General features: G+C 40.5%; 1 protein-coding gene across 1 annotated transcript in view; it reads right to left on the bottom strand.

The window, feature by feature from the left end:
• SWAP70 (SWAP switching B-cell complex 70kDa subunit) overlaps positions 1-17,286 on the bottom strand; it is a gene marked incomplete at its 5' end in the record, with an annotated part of 30,960 nt that extends 13,674 nt beyond the window's left edge. The window contains 3 exons of the mRNA XM_010087466.1: positions 1,274-1,501; positions 10,734-10,907; positions 17,146-17,286. Coding sequence (XP_010085768.1) covers positions 1,274-1,501; positions 10,734-10,907; positions 17,146-17,286 — 543 coding nt within the window. The remainder of the gene's footprint in view (positions 1-1,273; positions 1,502-10,733; positions 10,908-17,145) is intronic.
• Positions 17,287-18,180: the final 894 nt, after the last annotated feature.

Genomic DNA, 18,180 nt, shown 5'->3' with positions numbered 1-18,180 from the left:
GAAAAAAAAAAAAAAAAAAAAAAAAAGGGGGGGGGGGGGGGGGAGTCATACAATACAGTACCAAAACTGGAAAGAAATCCAATTTCCTCACAAGTTTCAAGTGGAAGGACTGACCTGATACTGGTTATTTTATTTTCATGGTATTAAACAGCAGAGTGACTTCATTTTGCCCTCAACTGACTATGTGTGTGCGTGTCCCCAGCCCTTACCTCCAACAGTCAAACAGCAGTTAACAAAAATAGACTTTTGCATTGTTCTGTGGATATTCTGAAAGAATTTCCTGCGCCAAGACCTTCTGATGATTTCTTTCAGAACAGCTTAGGAAAGCCTGCCAAGAAAGCCTTTGTTTCTCTCCTCACCAAGAAACCAAGAAATCAAAGATGGAAAAAAAATCTCTGTCAGGTAAAAGTCCTTTGTTTCTCTCCTCACCAAGAAACCAAAGATGAAAAAAAATCTCTGTCAGGTAAAAGACAATTTTAAATAGCTCTCTAGGTAAGCTCTGCTGTGACCCCTCAGGTCCCTGTGATACTTATACTTCCCATGAAAGAAATGCAGTTTTTAAAGCCATTCCTAAACTGATAATCCAGCCAGTGGAAATCTGAAGAAACTGAAGATTGACAGAAATTGGGAATGTAAAGAAGAATATAAAAGCCAGCGTGACTTTTTGTGTTTGAGTACAGGTAAATAAGTTGTCAGTCATATAGCTTGCTAAACAGAACAAGAAGGGAGAGAGCTCTGCAGCTCCTCCACACCTTTTGCCCTGTTGAAGTGGGGCAACTTAGAAGCAACCCTTTCAGCTGGAGAAATACCTTTGTCCAGATTCCCCTGTTTGAATACAGAGGTTAACATCAGCACAATTTATGTTTGCTACAATGTAACTGAAACTAGACAAAAGCATTTTCAAAGATTGAAGAGTTGTCACCAATATAAGAACTGACAGCGTGTTGCAGCTATTCTGTCAGCTAACAAGCTGGGGATGCAAGTATAAAAAAGGCTGTATTTCAAGTCAGAACACAATTCTTTTGCTTTCTAAAAATAAACTATCCCAACAAGCAACTCATTCATAACACTGCAACAATTACAACAATCTGAACAGCAGCACAATTTCTCTCTTATAAAAACAAGCTCATAGTAAAGAACCCTGATAAGTAATTTACCTAATTTCCCCCTGCTCATTATCCATCAGGTAAAGAAATTTCAGTAAAAGTTGAACGTTCTCTAATTATGCAGTAAATTGTTCTACTTGAAAACATTAGTTCTCTGTGGTTCTTACCTGTTTGAGTACATCTAATATGAGCTCATTAAAGACTTCATTGATTGCCATGGACACCGTCTGTCGGTCCATCCCTTTACTAAACTGCCCACTTCCAATGAGATCAATCAGCTCCCATGCAGACAGGCCTTCTCGACTGGTGTTGAGAGCAATCTTATAGTGGTCAAACTGCTCTTGCTGCCAGCCTGCTCCCATTGCTTCAGTGAGCTTTTTAAGCAAATATTCAATCTGTACAGAAATACAAACAGAAATCAATCATTTTCAACAGGCATGGAAATCACGTGTTTCAGAGCTGTAAACCAAGCTTCTCTAGAGACTTTCATCACAGCTACATTCCTACGTTCACATGTAGGCCCCTAAACGTAGGTGGTTTAATTAGCAAAGATTTTAGGCCCCTGTCTCAGTTGAACTTTTGACTGCCAAGCCCATCCCACAGCTACTCTCTTCACAGTAAAGAAATGAAGAATTGAACCTGACAGCCTCTTTTAATATTTCAGATTCCTACAGAGCACATGGGACCTTCCCTGAAACAGCTTCCAAACCGTGCTGACTGAAGTGTGTGAAAGCACGAAGTTTCAAAAAGTATTCTTGGTAAGATAAAAAGCAAAGACAAAAATAAGTAAAGATGGCAGTTTGGACAAGAAGCGAAACGAAAATCCACCAAGGTACGATTACACATCTTAGTCTTCAGCTGGCCCCTCTCCTCCCTCACTCCCTCACTGGACACAACCTTGGCAGATGTATCAAGAGAAGCTTTTACTTTTAAATTTTTTTACTTTTAAATTGTTCAAGTCCACTTTCATTGTTTCCAAGGCAAACTCTCCTCTTCCTTTAATCTTTCACCATTCTGTAAGCATTACCATACACAGGATAATAACAGTAATAATGCTAGTCAAAATAAACATGAGAATGAAAAAGAGGGAAAGAAGGCTGAGTTTCTTCTTTTGTCTGTTTTTAATGTTGTTTTTAAACAACAGCTCTTTGCAGTATTTTAAACTAAGCCCATCTATATCTTTGAGCACATGTAAAATGCTTTTAATGGCTCTTTAAACAAAATAATTGGTGAGAGCCTTCCTACAAAGACCTCTCACAACAAAGTAGAAGCCAGGCTTCTAAATTTCTATGACTGAAGTCACAGGATACCAATTATTTAGCCCAGTTTCGAAGACAGACCAAGCTATTGTGGCCTTCTGCTATTTTGGGTAATGGCTCACTGTGTTTCCTCACCAGCTTTGCAGGGAACCGGACTGCCTTCAGCGCCAGCCAAGGCAGACAGTAGAGCCGCCTGCGCCCTCCCTGAGGAGGAAGCCTGGGGAGAGGGGGGGCCTGAGCCCAGCACGGAGGGACAGGGCAGCACCAGCTCCCCAGGGGCCGGCCTTTCTCTCCAGCCACCACCTCCTGGTAGGTCGGCCCACAAGGCTGCAGGGCAGGGCTCCCCGGCTGCCCTGCTTCTCTACAGGCATGAGGGAACTGCACTCTGCCCGGGGGAAACGGGGAGGGAAACCAGCAGGATCCCTTCAGCTTCTCTCTGTCCACATGGAAATAACACGGATTTCCTTAAGTGCTGCTTTTCTGAAAGTCAGGCCTTCAGGTCAGTCTGCTCCACTTCTGTTTACCTATTTTAGGTGTGGTTTTGGAAACCTAAGTGACTGAGGAGTCTGAATCCCCATATCAAAAATGACTACGGTGTACAGCATGAACCTGCCTCACTGAAAAGCGGTGGAAAGCAAATACTTTCCAGGACTTCATTTTATTAATCACCAAGGCTGGTTTGCCTCTGTTCCTCAGCACTGCTTGAAAATATGACGTGATTTCTCCTACAGGTGAGGAAACCCCAGCAGAGAGCACCAGGGTTAAGTTTCACCACAGAGCAAATTAACTTTTCGGGCTACAGCTCAGAGTGCCTTTTCAGCTGGTCTAATGGGCTTCTGAGCAGCCAGCAGCTTCTACCGAAGAGATTTGGGAGTACAAAGAAATAAAGCAGCAGTTCTTCCCCATGCATTTCACCACAAGGGCTGCCCGGCCTCAAGGCTTTGGTGCAGCATTCATGCTAATCTTGTGGCTGCTGCTTCGCTCTCTTGAAACTGCCACAGGCAAATCCCTTCCTTTCCCTCACATCAAGAAACACACAAGCAGGGACCAGAACACTCTCACTGGCAAAGCAATAAATTACCAAATCCACCCTAGAGATGGGTGGGCTTTTCTTACTATTTCAGCTCAGTAACTGTTAGTCTCACAGCCCCTGCTCTAGTAGCACATGGACTAATGCTACAACAAAATGGAGAAGCTGCTGAAAACCACTTCACAGGCTGGAGGAAAGCTGAATGAGCAGGAAGCCCGCATCCCTCCAAGATGTGGCTGTTGGCACCCTCCTCCTAAAGACTGTCGTGAGAGAAGACAGGCTAGCCAGGCACCGAACACGCCTCCGGGGGGGTACAGAACTTGCAGAGAGCACTGCTTTTCACTTCAGCTTCACCAAGCAAGGCGTTGAAGTATTCTTAGCTCCTCGTGCAATTCTTGCTAGCAAAGATATGAACAGAGGCCTCTCCAAAAGTGGCATTCAAACTGTAGACGAGCGCAACTGACACAGGGTACAAGGTTTATGGTAATCAGCAAAGATGACTTTCCTCTCTGCGCCGTGCCTGTCTGCCATTTGAGGAAAGCCCCCCGGGGAGGGCACACCTTCACAGCCGCTTTGCCCCCCAGGCAGGCTGCACGCCACAGGCCCGGACAGGGTGGCACAGGGCTCCTGCTGCTGCAGCACCCCGGCTCTGCTGTGCAAGCAGCTGCTCGTATGCAGCCGTTCACCAGAATGGGTCATAAAACCGTGCTGTGCAGCGGTTCCACACACAGCTCTGCATCACTTCAGTTAACACAGACACATGATAGCAAGGAAATTTCAGCATTCCCTCCCAAGCAACCAACATATAAAACTTTTGAGACTTCTGTAAAATTCCGTAATTCCTTTAAAAATCTTTAAAATATGCTTTGCTGATTTTCACTGTCCAAAATCCTTAAATTAAAAAATTAATCCAAGGCTTTTGAGCATCAGCTCCCATAAATCCTCAGCATTCAGTTACAGGCAGGAAGCAGCTTACTTCCTACTTCAGGCAGGTTTTATAGAAAGAAAAAAACACCCAAAAAAACCCCTTCACAGCATGCAAGAACAGTAGCACTGCGAACTTGTTTCAAAACAAACCTCCTAAAAGCTGGATTTGATGAGCTGAAATAAGCTCTGGCATCAACGCAGGAGTAACTTTTTTCCCATGTTCAAAACATATTCTGCCACTCGGCTCACTCCCTCTGAGCAGCACCAGTTCTGAACTACAATCCTGTACTTTAGTTAAAAGGAAAGCTAAAATAACTGAGGCTTAACTAGGTAGATAATATACTTGACAAAATGCTAGACAGTTATTGAAAAAAAAATACCATTAATACTTAATGAACTTTAACTTTAAAATGTATTGTTCCAAGATTTCGCAACCTATTACACTGCTTGAGGCATGCAGCTCTCAAATTCCTTTGGTTAATTACCCCAGAGTACTAGGACTCACTTGGAGACAAAAGGACACACACATAAAAGTAAATCATACCTGAAGAGATTTTTTCACTTTTTTGCTCAAGCCATATGAACAAAAATACAGATCAAACTAATGGTCTAGAAAAGAAACAATGCAAAACTCTTTGCTAGTACACATTATCATGTAATTCACTATAAATAAGTCAACATATTATTTCCTTTAATATCATTTGTACACATTTTACCTTATTTTGATTATTAGAACAGTTTTAAACATTCAAGTCTGCTAACGCCCCATCTCCAAGTCACTAACATGACCACAAATCCCATTTAAGTACATAAAATAACTCATTTTAAAATAACTCATTTTAAAATACATTAACTTGTCTTAACTGAAAAAGCACCTGTGCATATTACAATTTAATTTCTAAAATTAAAAAAAAAAATCAAGCTCTATCTTGCATTCAGAGAAGTATTTGGCTAGCTAAAGTCCCCAGAAAAAAGTTTGTCTAACCTATCTGCTCAATAGCAACAGTGAGTATTGGGGTGGGATATAAATACACAACAGTGCAAGGTAAATATCAAGAAGTAAGTTGGATCTGGCAAGTGTGGAAGCAAGGAAGAGACCGTTCATTATGCGCTCAAATGAGGAAGCTCTGTGAGCAAACGACATTTCCCCTCCTCCACAAAGAGACATGTCAACTCAGCAAATAACTTACAAATTAAGTCTACTGGCTCAAACATAAGGGACTCTTGTGGTTAAAAGGTGGAGTGGCAAAAAGCAAACGTGAAGGAACGTTTGCTGCTATTCTGACTGGACATTACTCACTTTCAGATACAGACACAGAAACACAGTGGGGTTGCTAATCCTACAGACATCAGTACAGACCAACTGGCTCCAGAGTATGAAAAACAGCTTCCATCTCAAATCGACAGAAACTTTTCAGACAGAATTTTGCCAAGAGAAACCAAAACAATATAAAGAACAGAGGCTCTTTAACATGAACGATGCAGCTTGTTTGGTACCTTCTTTCAGAGGGCACTTTCTTTTTTTCATGTTTCAATACCTATTTCCTTTGTTTTTCCAGGTATTCCTGCCACTATCCTCCACAGGGAACAAAGTATCATAAACATTTCACTTATTTTTCTGATATACAAGTGCATGTCTTAGAAGATGAAAGATGAAAAATAACATCAAGGAGGCCTTCACGCCCAGCAGAGCACAGCAGCCAAGGCTATTCTGGTTCATCCTATTCAAATAAGGTTTGTAACGTTAACAGAGCAGACATAAAAAGTCTATTCACATTGCACAAAATTCTGTGGAAGCACGTTACTGGGCAAGAGACATTAAACCAATTATATTCCCTTTCACAGTCATCATAAATTCCTTTTTTTATCCCATCAGAACATCACTTACTTTTAAGTCAAATATTTGTTTCTCCTCTTCCCCAACAAAGAAATCCCCATACTAGAATTTATTAAACTTCATGGACAGTAACTACTCTGGATTAATAAAGTCTGCAAAAACTGCATTCATTATGCAGTGTAAGCCATTATCTTCTTTTTTTAAAAATTAATTTAGCATTAAGTAATATAATAAAAGGTCAACTCACAAAAGTGTAACATGTAAATCCTACACTGAAAACTGTCTTATTTTTTGCGGCAATCAAGAAAAAGAGCAATGAAGTGGGAAGAACTGATGCAAGCCATAACTGATGAAACATCTTTCCAGCCATCATCATAAACTTGTAGAGGTCATGGGTCAAATAAAACCCCACACAAGCAGCTTTCATTCTAGTTGTATGACTTCTGATTTTATTTCTGAATGGCCAAGGTTCAGTTCCCAGTACTTCATTCACTGTATCCAGCTTCTGGTACTAGAATGCAGAAGAAGGAAGCAAATGTGATAATAAAAAATCTTTTTCTGCAAAAGGGCCACCACTGGACAACTTCAGACTTTCACCTCCTCAATCTAAAACACATCACCTCATTTTCAAATGCACAGAAAGCCATACAAGGTTTGGACCCTCTTTATCCCAACTAGGAGGATTAGAAATGCCACATGTTAATACAGCTTACGGCTAGAGGACAAGCAAATGTCCCAAATGGCTGTACAAATCTGCTTTGTAAGCCTGGCTTCTTGAGCAAGGAAAAGGCACCAAATACATTTGGTTTATTTAAAACAAGTTATGTGAACACAATATTACAACACACAGAGTTGCACATTCACCGAGTTCACAGAAGTGTTTTACTTTGTGCATAGCAAGGCTTCTCACTTGAAAGGGGAGGGAGCTTTCAGATTTTATGCCATTTTGCATTTCCCTGGGACATAAGCACATTTGCAAAAGGTGATCCATGACATTCATGGATCTCTGTTCCTTTCCAGCTCTCCTAACTGCTCTCAGCTGCCCACCAATTGCCTGCAGAAGCTACACTGGAGCCCACGGCCATTACCAGCCACCAGCTCCTGTCTCTCTATGACCTGACTTCTCCCCATAACACAGAAGGATCCTCTCAAGCTTGAAGTCACATCCCAAAACTGCATACCCCAACCCAGTCCCTCTCCCGTGCTGGATTTTACTGACCTTATTTCCCTCAAGTGCAGTACTGCCATCTTTCCTTCCACAGCAGGTGAGGAACACAGGCCAGATGCTGCCTCTGGTTTTCAGCCTGGCCTCTGCTAACTGAGAAACTTCTGGACCTTGTGCCACCTCTCCACTGCTTTCAAAATCTCTCTTTGTAACTGCTTTCTTCACTTTGCTCTTTCTAAAGCCTTCTTCAGCCTGTGTCTGTGAAACCTTTCCAAAGTAGCCTGTTTTCCCTTCTGTGGTTGAGCTGCAGCTGTTCCTAACTTGTTGCCCATTCAACACCTGGTCAGGGAATCAAGTTTTAACACTCTGCAGATGGGGTAACAGCCCCACCACAATTAGGTGTCTAATATGAAAGGCCTGGCACAGCAGCACTAGTGCAGAAGTACACAACACAGGCAAGAAGGAAGGAGAGCAGCCTCACTCTTTAGTCAGCACATTGCAAAGAACATGAAACTGCACCCAAGCAGGAGAGTTTTCTACATACAAAATTGTTCAAATGAGTGCAGAAACCACTCATCTCATTTAAAGAAAAAGAAAAAACAAACAAACTAAAATCAGACTCCCAAGCAGGTCTCAAAGAGCAGCTCCTCCAAGGAGCAGGAAGAGAAGGCATCCTCACAGCCACATGAAGTTGTATCAACACATTCACTAGAGACCTAAGAAGTTTTCTCTATTACAGCCTTCCCATCCACAAGATGGGGCACAAAAATCTTCAATGGATCACCCTTTCAACCTGAAAGTATGAAGCAAGTTTCCTAGTTACTTACAAATAGGAAACTAAATCTCCGAAACCCAAAAACCTATGAGGTAGAAGGGAGCGTGGAGGGGAAACAGCTGGATCCCACACAAAAGACTCCCAAGACAGAAACTGCAGTAAATTGTGTGTCGCAATACTCTCTGCCAATGATAAGAGCAACAGACAGGGAGGAAAGGAAAGCTTGCTCCCTGGCTGGGAAGCTACAGTCACCCATGAAAGGTTTACATCGGTCTCATCAAAGTATAAACATCACAAACCTGCAATGCATCTATCATCCTCTCCTCTGTTCTTCACTTTGCAAAACTCTCCTCACTTTATACATGATGTGCAATCCATTTTGTAATTAAATGACAGGATGCAATATAAAGTGGTGAAGACTAAATATATAATCAAGCTTTATTATGAACTCAAGAGGCATGAAAAGTAAACTGAAAGAAAAATATGTTTACTAGGTACCAGTATAATTTTGGATACTATTGAAAAGAGTCATTTTCAGGTTGAAATTCCCAGCACTAAGACAACCACTACAAGTTTGTACAAAAAATGCTTTGCAAATCTGGAGTTTAGACTTAACATTAAAAAAACCCAGACAGAAGAACTTAAAAGGCAGATACAAAAGGTCACAGAAAGAAAAAGCAAAACTGACTGAAATTGAGAATTTGGATCTTTACTTTTGGAATTTTGTGTAAAAGGGTAAATGAGTAAATGCAGAATTTTCCAGAAGCACAGAAAACCTGAGGACGACCACTGCAAACCAGAAAGGAATGTGTTCAACAGCACTCCTCCACCAACTGATTACATTACCTGTGTGGTCTAAGGCAAAGGGTTAGGCTGAATACAGGCATTGTATACGATAAGAACAGAGCAGCCTTTCTTTGTCAAGCTCTGTAAGCTTTCTTTAAACAGTATTGTACCATTTAAATCTTGCCGTAATCAAAGAGATGCAGACACAGATCCACCCTAAGAATTTTTAAAATAATCCAAGTAGAAGAGCAATACAGGTTAACCCTGGACATTAAGGATGGGAAGGAAAGCACACAGCGGCAGCTATGAAATCTGGAAAACCTCTTCTGGGCTCAGTGCTGACTCTGCAGCCTGTCCCCCAACAGACACATTGCCATTACCTGGCATCTGCTACAGAAGGCAGCACGAATCTGGGGGCTTGCCTGGTGGAGGGGGAGCAAGTGAACAAAACCAATGCCCCTGTGCTGGCAGGTCTGAAGCTTTTAAAAACAAATAAGGAGATGTGAAGTACCAACCCTCAGGTAAGCCAGGCTGTGCAGTAGAGAACACAATGACAAACCAAAGACGTGGATTTGAGCCCCAGTTTCAACATTTATTAGGGGCTCTGACCTTCTACCAAAGCCAAATCTGGCACCATTAAGAAAATAAAGGAGCTGTCTTAGTTTTCATCACCATGATTCCTCTCTCCCAGAAATGCCAGAAGAAAACCATAAAAGCAAGAAAGGAGACTGTCCAATTTCTCATGGAAATATAGCATGCCAGGTAGGACCTTGTTGTCACCAGTCTGGGAAAAACAGAAACACTGTACAGAGTGAACGTCTCCTGCTAAAAAGTGAGTGATAAGGCAAAACTGAGCAGTTTCTTTTGATAGTGGTGTTAGCTGTACTTTATGGTTTGGCATAATAGCCTGGAGGCCAAGAGTTACGTCATAGTGGCGCATGTATATCAGACTGTTTTGATCAACTGTTCAACAATTTGCAAAAATTTATTAATCAGTACTCCAGTGCTGAACTGCAAAGCCCTGGGATTTCTGTATACAGTTTTGCAAGAGATTATTTATGCCTACAGTTCTGATCTTTCTGCTTCTTCCCTCACCCCTCCCCAAGGGCAGAATTGTGGAGACACCAAAATCTTCCTCTAGGGTTAAAATACCTATTTGAACATTGCCCATACTTGTTCATGAACTTAAAGTATAAAGAGACCTCTCTGGTATTATTCATTCAACCATTTCACGCAAGAGCATTCAAGTGGTGGCTGCTTTTAAGCAGAAACAGACATCATCAGAAAAGTTTGTACTTCTCCTTTTCATCAGGAGGGTGACATGAGACTGAAGAATCATCTTGCAACTCATTGTAACACAGAGCAGAGGGGAGAATTTTGTTTCAGAATCACACTGATGGACGAACTTTGCAAAATTTTAATCACATATAAGTGAGCGCAGTGATTAAAGGTCACATATACGCACTACTCATGGGCAAAGCAAGAACCTCAACAGCTCTGAGGGCTGGTATTGCAGCTAGTCTCCCCAGCACTAGTCAGTTCTCACAAAAAGCAAAATAAGCTCTTTACTGCAGGGCAAGCAGCATGTCCCATTTAGTCCAGGCTGTTTAAATGACAGACATGCATAGCTGTCAGTATCTCAAGTATCCAGTGGGAATCCCCACATATGCACCCTGGAAGAAAAAGAAAAGCACCCGAGGCCTCCTTACATTATTAAAAGAGGGGAAAAAAAGTTTTATATTAAACAATTATTTTATCTTAAATCTCTACAGAGTAGCAAATATTAACGCAGTTCAGCCGGGACATTAAGCAAACTGGTGTTAACCAGCTTAAGTTTTTGTTTCTTACCTCCTCAGGTACAATGATTAAAGGGTATTTGTCCTCTGATAAGAAGTTAAAAATAACCCACACTTTAAATGCATCTTCGTCACTAATCAGCAAAGGACTTTTAGAGAGGTTCTTTTTAGCACAGAGAGTCCAGCACATCCTGTTGAATTCAACTTTGTCAAAGTTTCCTTGAACCTAAAATGAAGAAATTGAACAAAAATAATCAATATGCACGAATGGCACAGAATAACAGACAAAGTTTAACAGGCTACGTCACACAAAAAACACTAAGAAAATTTGAGTTTGCAAGAAATGTCAAGGCCCAAAAAGTGCACTGTAGCAGCCTAGTCTAACTTCCTGCATGAGGTCAACTAAGGAATTTCTTCCAGCAAAACTACATCCAACCTGCAATTTCTGGTCAAGTTAATAACACCCTGACCTCATGTGAAGGAGGCTACACTGCATTCCCCATTTCCTCTGGCACATTAGCTTTAGCTTCCAAACCATCTTCGTAACTGTCTTAGTTCCAGATGCCCTTCTATTGCACTGAGTTACCGAGCTTTTATATAGCAAATTTGGAAATCACCATAGCCAAAACTACATGTGGATATGCTATAAGCAATATTGGAACAATAGCTGGGAAAGACTTTTAATATGTTTTTCCACTTCACATTACTTATAAACGTACCTCTTGTACGAACACTGATCCACTTAAAGCCTTTCTTTTTTCTCAGATGTGCAAATTTTCACCTTATTGATAAAAAAATCCTCGTTTCCGTTATCCTTTATCATACCTAGCAACTGTGCATACCCATCTGTGAATTATTTACATATGCAAAAGCTTTCATTTCCTCTATTTTTAAACCCTCATTTATGTTAGAGGTGAAATCTACCTATCTCCCTACAGTGTAGCAATGCTACTTCTTGGCCAACATGTAACTGATAAAGGCATGTTCTGCACTGTAATGCAAGTTCCTTGAGATTTCAGAAAGGATGTCTATGAAACAGGTTCTTGTACCTCTTCTGGTAATTACAGCAGTAATGTTCAGTGACATTTTCTTATGATGGCCCAAACCATGCATCTTAGATGCTTCAAGGACACCACTGCAAACTGTATGATTCAGTCTAGTAAGTGGTCAAATATAGTGGAGGGTGAGCCACAGTGGCCAAGTCAAAGACTATGGAAGTGGATGAACTGATGAACGTGGAGGAAAAAAAAAAAAAAAAAAAAAAAAAAAGAAGTAAACAGGAAACCAACCTTATGCCAAGAAGCACTTTACAGGAGTTTCCAGGACTAAAAGTGAGACAATGAAAGAAAGCAACAGACTCTGCATGCTTGCAGAGCAGGCTGCCAACGTAAGTGATGATGCAAGAGGCCGGCTAGAGGCTATAGCTCTCCTTTGAAGAAGGTGGAAGCTGTAGGAGCTATAGCTGCTACAGCCACAAGCTCAGCATCCTGGTTGTTGGCACAAGAAACATGGGTCTTAAATTGAATACCAGCTAAGCGAAAGAAGACCCTTTAGAAGAAGGGCTAGAAACCAGGTTTCCTTCTCCCTCCTTCAATGTGCCAGTGCCTCCTCCCTTGGCTACTTCTGCCTTTGCTTTTTCCTGTCTGTCCTCCCCACCCTGCCCAATGAAGCTTGACTTCTTTTCTAAAACAGCTCCACCCACCCAGATGATGAGCAGTTCCACCTTGGCAATGTCCTAGTGGTTATGCTACTCCAGAGGAAGATGCCAACAGGGTGAGAATCTCCTTTCCCACAGCCACCACCTGGCATGTGCTTTAAGCACTATAAATAACGTGTGTTGCTCTACAAGCAGCTCATGTTTTAAGGCACAGCAGAAATCAATGACCACAGGGAGACAGGTGGAGAAAGGTACGGGCCCTGGCTGGGGAAAGGAAAGTGCGTGGTTTCTACTCACATAGCAAAGATGGATCACGTGTGCCTCAAGAAACTCAAGTCAAAACCCAAGTCACCTACAGCATGTTACTGCCACCAGGATTAGGCAGCAGCCAAGCAGGAGGTTTCAGGACCATTTTGCCACAGGGGACCAGGTCGTGCTGTGACAGAGGTCCCACTACAAGTCCTTTCTTCAGAATCCAGACTTGATTCTGAAATGGGCTTCATGGGACCCATGCAGCATCTGGAGCAGAGACATTGCTTAGGAATTATTCAGGAGCAATAATCAGATCAGCACACAAGTCCCAGCTCTCCAAAATAACTCTGATTCTCATCTGTGTATTTTTTTCGAAATGATCAGGCTGTCTGTTAAATAAAGGATATAATCACAAAATTGTTCTGGGGATACTGGGAGTCAGGGATGGAACTAAGTAGCTCTCTTTAAGAAATAAAAATTTTCCTCAGCAATTTTATGTAGCAATGACAACTATTCCTGGTACCTCTGTTCTACAAGTACATTTGCATGGGGTGGGAGGGGAAGGAAGGTGAAAATCCCACAACTAAACCCAAATTTCTTTAGACCTAACTCCACACTACGAAAGTCTTGGCTGTGCACTTTGGGTTCCTTGACTGGCAATACTCCACTGTAGGTGGCTACATAATAATTACTCTCAATCAATACTCTCTCTGGATTTATGAGAGATCATTTCTAAGCATAGTTTCAAAAAATAAATATATTTGAACAGTTTCTAAGGTAATATTTGAACTTATTTGCAAAAGTACTTCCAACTTAGTTAAGAAACTGTAAAAGTACAAACTTTTCAAACAGGAGGTAATGATGTCAAAAGATCAGTTATAAACAAATACACACATTGCTTTTTCATTATATGAACAAAACACATATTTATAAAAATAGATTGGGTCAAAGACTACCCTGGAATTTAAATTTAAAGAGGATTCCCCAAAACATCTTTAATGACTGTGAGACTCTGCTACGAACTCTACAGTGAAATCTTGATGTGAAACTAAAATAAGAAATTTATGACATAGTACTGAGGAACCAGGATTTCAGCTGTGTTTGGTGAGAATACTCATCGGGCTTGCAACCTGTGTGAATATCACACAATTCTGTTGCTTAATTAATTAACAAATCCTTGTACAAGACATTTTTCCTGTCCACAAGGTACATGCTTTTAACTGTACTCCATAATCTGTCCAAATTATTTGAAGTCACCATTTCATTTGGAAACTTCTACCGTACTCCGCAGTATTAACTCCACAGAAACTACCACTTTTATTTGTGAACCTGTCCAAATGATGCAACATGCCAAGGAACCAACCCCTCCAACCTTAAAACTGCTTAAACTCATTGAGATAAAAATATGATATATAAAATACAGCTACTTCCCTTCCTAAGAAGTTTCACAAAATAATCAAAAGAAAAATGCAGCAAAACCCATACAGTTTTTTAGATCTTACATTTCTACATCCTACCAAATAACTCTAAAACATAAGGAAATACAGAAAATATTTTGCTTAAGAACAAGTGATCAGTTCAGTTCCAAAAATGTAACAAGCATTGGCAGTGTAACTAGCATTCACTAAGTTGTATGGAAGATGAGATAACCCGAGGTTTAGAACAATGTCCTTCTTTGTCTCCCCCCACTATAACTCTTTCCTGCTATAAATAAGGCATATTGTAAAATACCACCATCACCATCATTGAAAACACAACATTTTCAACTGGTATTAAAAGACATACATTGTAAATAATGGAACATGCTAAGATATGGTTATGAAACCAAGTAAAACAAATTATGAAGACATTATACTGATAAGTGACAGCTCCCTCCTTAAAAGGGTTATTTACAGAAGAATAACAGATTTTTTTTCAGATGCAGGAAAACCCTCTGTCTGCTAAGTAACAAGCAGCACAATACTAGAAATCATCAATAAGAAAATACTAATTATTCAAACTATTTAGTGAAATTCCTTATTTGTATAAAGGAAATTAGCTGCTACCAATTTGCCTCATTAAACTACCAACTTGTGCCTTTCTTGATGAGTCCCTGGCTCTATATAAGGAGGCTTTATTGCAAGGTAACAAAGGGTAAGCCAGCACTAAAAAATATAGAAACTTACAACTGTGTTTAAGAGTACAACAGAAGTTATTTCAAAAGGTTACAAAGTCCTCTTAATAAAATTATAAGTCACAGTTAAGTATCTGTTTTAATCAAAGCTAACAATTCATTCTTTAAAGATTTTACTAATGTTTTAAAGCAAAATATATTGAGATCAAAAAAATCTCTTGAGCAGGTTGCTTTTGCTCCTATCAATTAATTCCCCAGAAGATATGTAACTGGAAATTGAGAGAACTTCATCTGCATTGGGAGTATAAAGCACAAGTCCTTCTTTACTAGCTTTGCTTACCAGCACAAATTAATAGCTTTTGTTCTACAATCACCCCTCTAAAAGAACAGATTACGCCTTGGGAGAATGAAAAAAGAAGGGGTTTCTTGTCTGTCTGCTTTTTTTGCTTGTTTCTTTTAAACAAACCAGACAAGCTATGAACCAGTGACTTCATCCCGCTGCATGCTGTCTTTTGACACTGATGTAAGTCATCTCTAAAAGATGAGATGTCACAATCAAGATTTTTCCAGTCCACAAAGATAGCCTTCTGTCTACAGAATTTCACTAATTTTTAACACCACGTATCTAGACGGTTTAGAAGCATTTAATCAGGATTAAATAACATGAAGCTACAGGTAATTTAATCCTTTTCCTTAACACGTCCATCTTTTAAGATGAACTAATGGTATGGCTATATCAGGCAATCATTGGAAGACAGATCAGTGTATGAATAAAACACAAGAAACTACATGCAGTCATCCTCTTTCCTTTCATGAGAAATCAAAGCAGCTTGTCCTTTGTTTTTACCACGGGGTAAGAAGGTGCCCCAGAGTAGCTAAACACTGTAAATTCACACCAACCTGCTTATGTAGCCAGGTCTTTAATTTTCAATTTGAAGTGTTATTTAAATGCAATTGCTCCTCATTTCCATAGCTTTTCTTCCTATAAACACCCTTTAACAATAAAGCATTTGAAAAAGCCTTCCATTTACTTTTTTTTTTTTTAATTAATGGCTTGCTACTGCCTACAAATGGCATTAACAAAAACACTGTGGTTCAGACTCATACTATAATCCTTCAGTCAAAATAAAGGCCTTTTCTTTTTCCCCAAAATTTGTATACAAACTGCTTGGTCTCCATTGAATCTTACAGGAGCTCAGACAGCCAACACGAAGTGCAAATCAGATCACAAAATTCTTAGGGACGGAGATAGATTTTCCAACATCAAACGACCAAGACGTTAAACAGGTACCTTTCTGTGTATTAATGGCCAACAACTCCCACACATAAAGCAGGACTCTATTACAGGGCATGAGAGAAACACAGGCTAGAGAGGCAGAGGAGCTGGTAAGTCTTAGCTAGATGTATAACGCTTCTGCTTCTAAGCTGCCAGACTGCATTATATATATCCCATTTTCCACCAGTATTAAATGGAGATTAAAGCAGCAGCAAAAATTAGCAGATTGGGCTAGGGAGTTTGCATTACCTGCAATTGCTGCATTGGACTTTTCAGCAGTGTGTCAGTTCAGGACTTCTTAACATTATAAAAGAAAGCAAACATCTATGTATCTCTGCAGCCACAATGTCAAAGTTTGAGGGTTTCCAGGGTTGGCCCCCAAGTATACGAGAATCAGTGGTACTGAAGCTGACATGTCTGCACTATCACCTGGTCTGGTTTTTACTGTCTAGACCAGTCTCTCAACAGAAGTTGTCAGGAAAAAAAAAGCAGGAAAACTGATTTTTTACTTTCAAAAAATTCAACCTAAATCTCGAAATGCACAGCTCCCAGAGCCCAGCTCCTGCCCAGTGACCTATATGAGAACAAGATGGAGAAGAGAATAGGAGAAACCCTGCTGGCTTTCCAGAGCTTCCCCCAAAACAAGGCACAACAGAACACTGAAGAATGTTCAGATGCAAAAGGAAAGAACTTGCAAGACAAAACAACACTCCCTAGCATAACCCACTGTAACTATCTGAAGGGATCTATTTGTTAAAATACCTTCTGAATAGACACTAAAGATACTTTTGACCTTCCTGTTTGCAAAGGAGTTTATGACAATATTCTGTTATAGCCTTAGTATAAAATGGGACAATCTATAGCTCCAAAACGCTTTCAAATAAATCCAAGCTGAGGTGCTTTATTAATATGAACACAGCTTAGACAATGACCAGATGTAACAGGAAACAGCAACCAGAGAGAGAAAAAAGAAGTAGAGCAGTGCATCCTTCCATTTTAAGGCACAGACTCTCCAGAATACACTCCCTATCACAACCCCCCACAGGCACGCTCACAACCAGTTTCTTCACACCAGCACGCTTCCTGCAAGCAGAAGTCTACTGTAAAGACACTCTAATACAAAATCTGATAAAGGGAAAAACAGAACACAAGAATTCAAAACTTACCTTTTCCAAGATGAATTTGTTTAGATAAGGCATGTAACCCTGATTGGAAACTGGTCCTTCATCATCGTCCCTGAAGTGCTCTTCCAAGGCCACCGGATCATGGGGAACATTTAACACTGTGCACAAGTTGTGCGAAAGGACCTAAGGACAGAAGAGAAATCAGTGACACTGCTATTGGCCTTAACAACGTTGTGTTCCTTCCAGAGCAGACCTGTGATGTGCAAAACCATGCGCAAAGTGACACTTTCATGTCAGCACAAGTTCTGCCCTGTGGATTTTTGTCAAAAAGCAAAGTGTAACTAACAAAGCTGACTCCAAGGATTCAACAGCTTCAGACAGTTGCACCTTTACAGAAGCAATATGACCACAGATAGGTCCATTCCCACAGGAGTGCACACACAGCTACCAAAGCTACCCTTTGTACCCATCTGCATTTGAAAACCAGGACAGGCATGCAGAAACACCAAAATAATATTTACAGAGCTACGGAAAACAACCACAAACACCCAACCTTAGAAATTGTATTTACTATCTATTGAGAACAAGTAACAAAGGACACAACTCAGTATGTACCATTACTTTACAAAGAAGTGACCACTCAAAGAATTAACAACAGATTTCTCTCGTCTGTTTGCCTTTGGGCTGCTTCTCAACATTCACCCCATGTTTCAGTTAGCAAAGGAAATGTTATAGAAACGGAAAGGGTTTAGGCGTGCTTCTCAAATTTTTATTTTTAAAAAGTATTTGCATGAATTATGTAAAGAGCTTAACATCCCCCAGCACTCATGTCTGTTCTTGAAAAATTACCTTCAAATGAGGCTATATGCTTGATTAGTTTTAAGGAAGTACTGAACTATTGAAAACTAACTGGTAGCCAACGCATCTCAACTTCTTCAACTTGGGCCAAGTTTTGCACGCACAAACACACCTCGGTACCAACAAGAGGAAGGCAGAGTCTACATAGCAGTGGCTCCTGTGCCACCAGCACTTTCCTAAGAAAGGCAAAGCACCATCCCTTTCGTTGTTCACACTGTC

Source organism: Pterocles gutturalis, unplaced genomic scaffold (genome assembly GCF_000699245.1).
Source record: "Pterocles gutturalis isolate BGI_N339 unplaced genomic scaffold, ASM69924v1 scaffold12971, whole genome shotgun sequence".
Taxonomy (NCBI): Eukaryota; Metazoa; Chordata; class Aves; order Pterocliformes; family Pteroclidae; genus Pterocles; species Pterocles gutturalis.
Note: the sequence above shows the minus strand (reverse complement) of the source record. Positions and strands in the feature narration are given on the sequence as shown.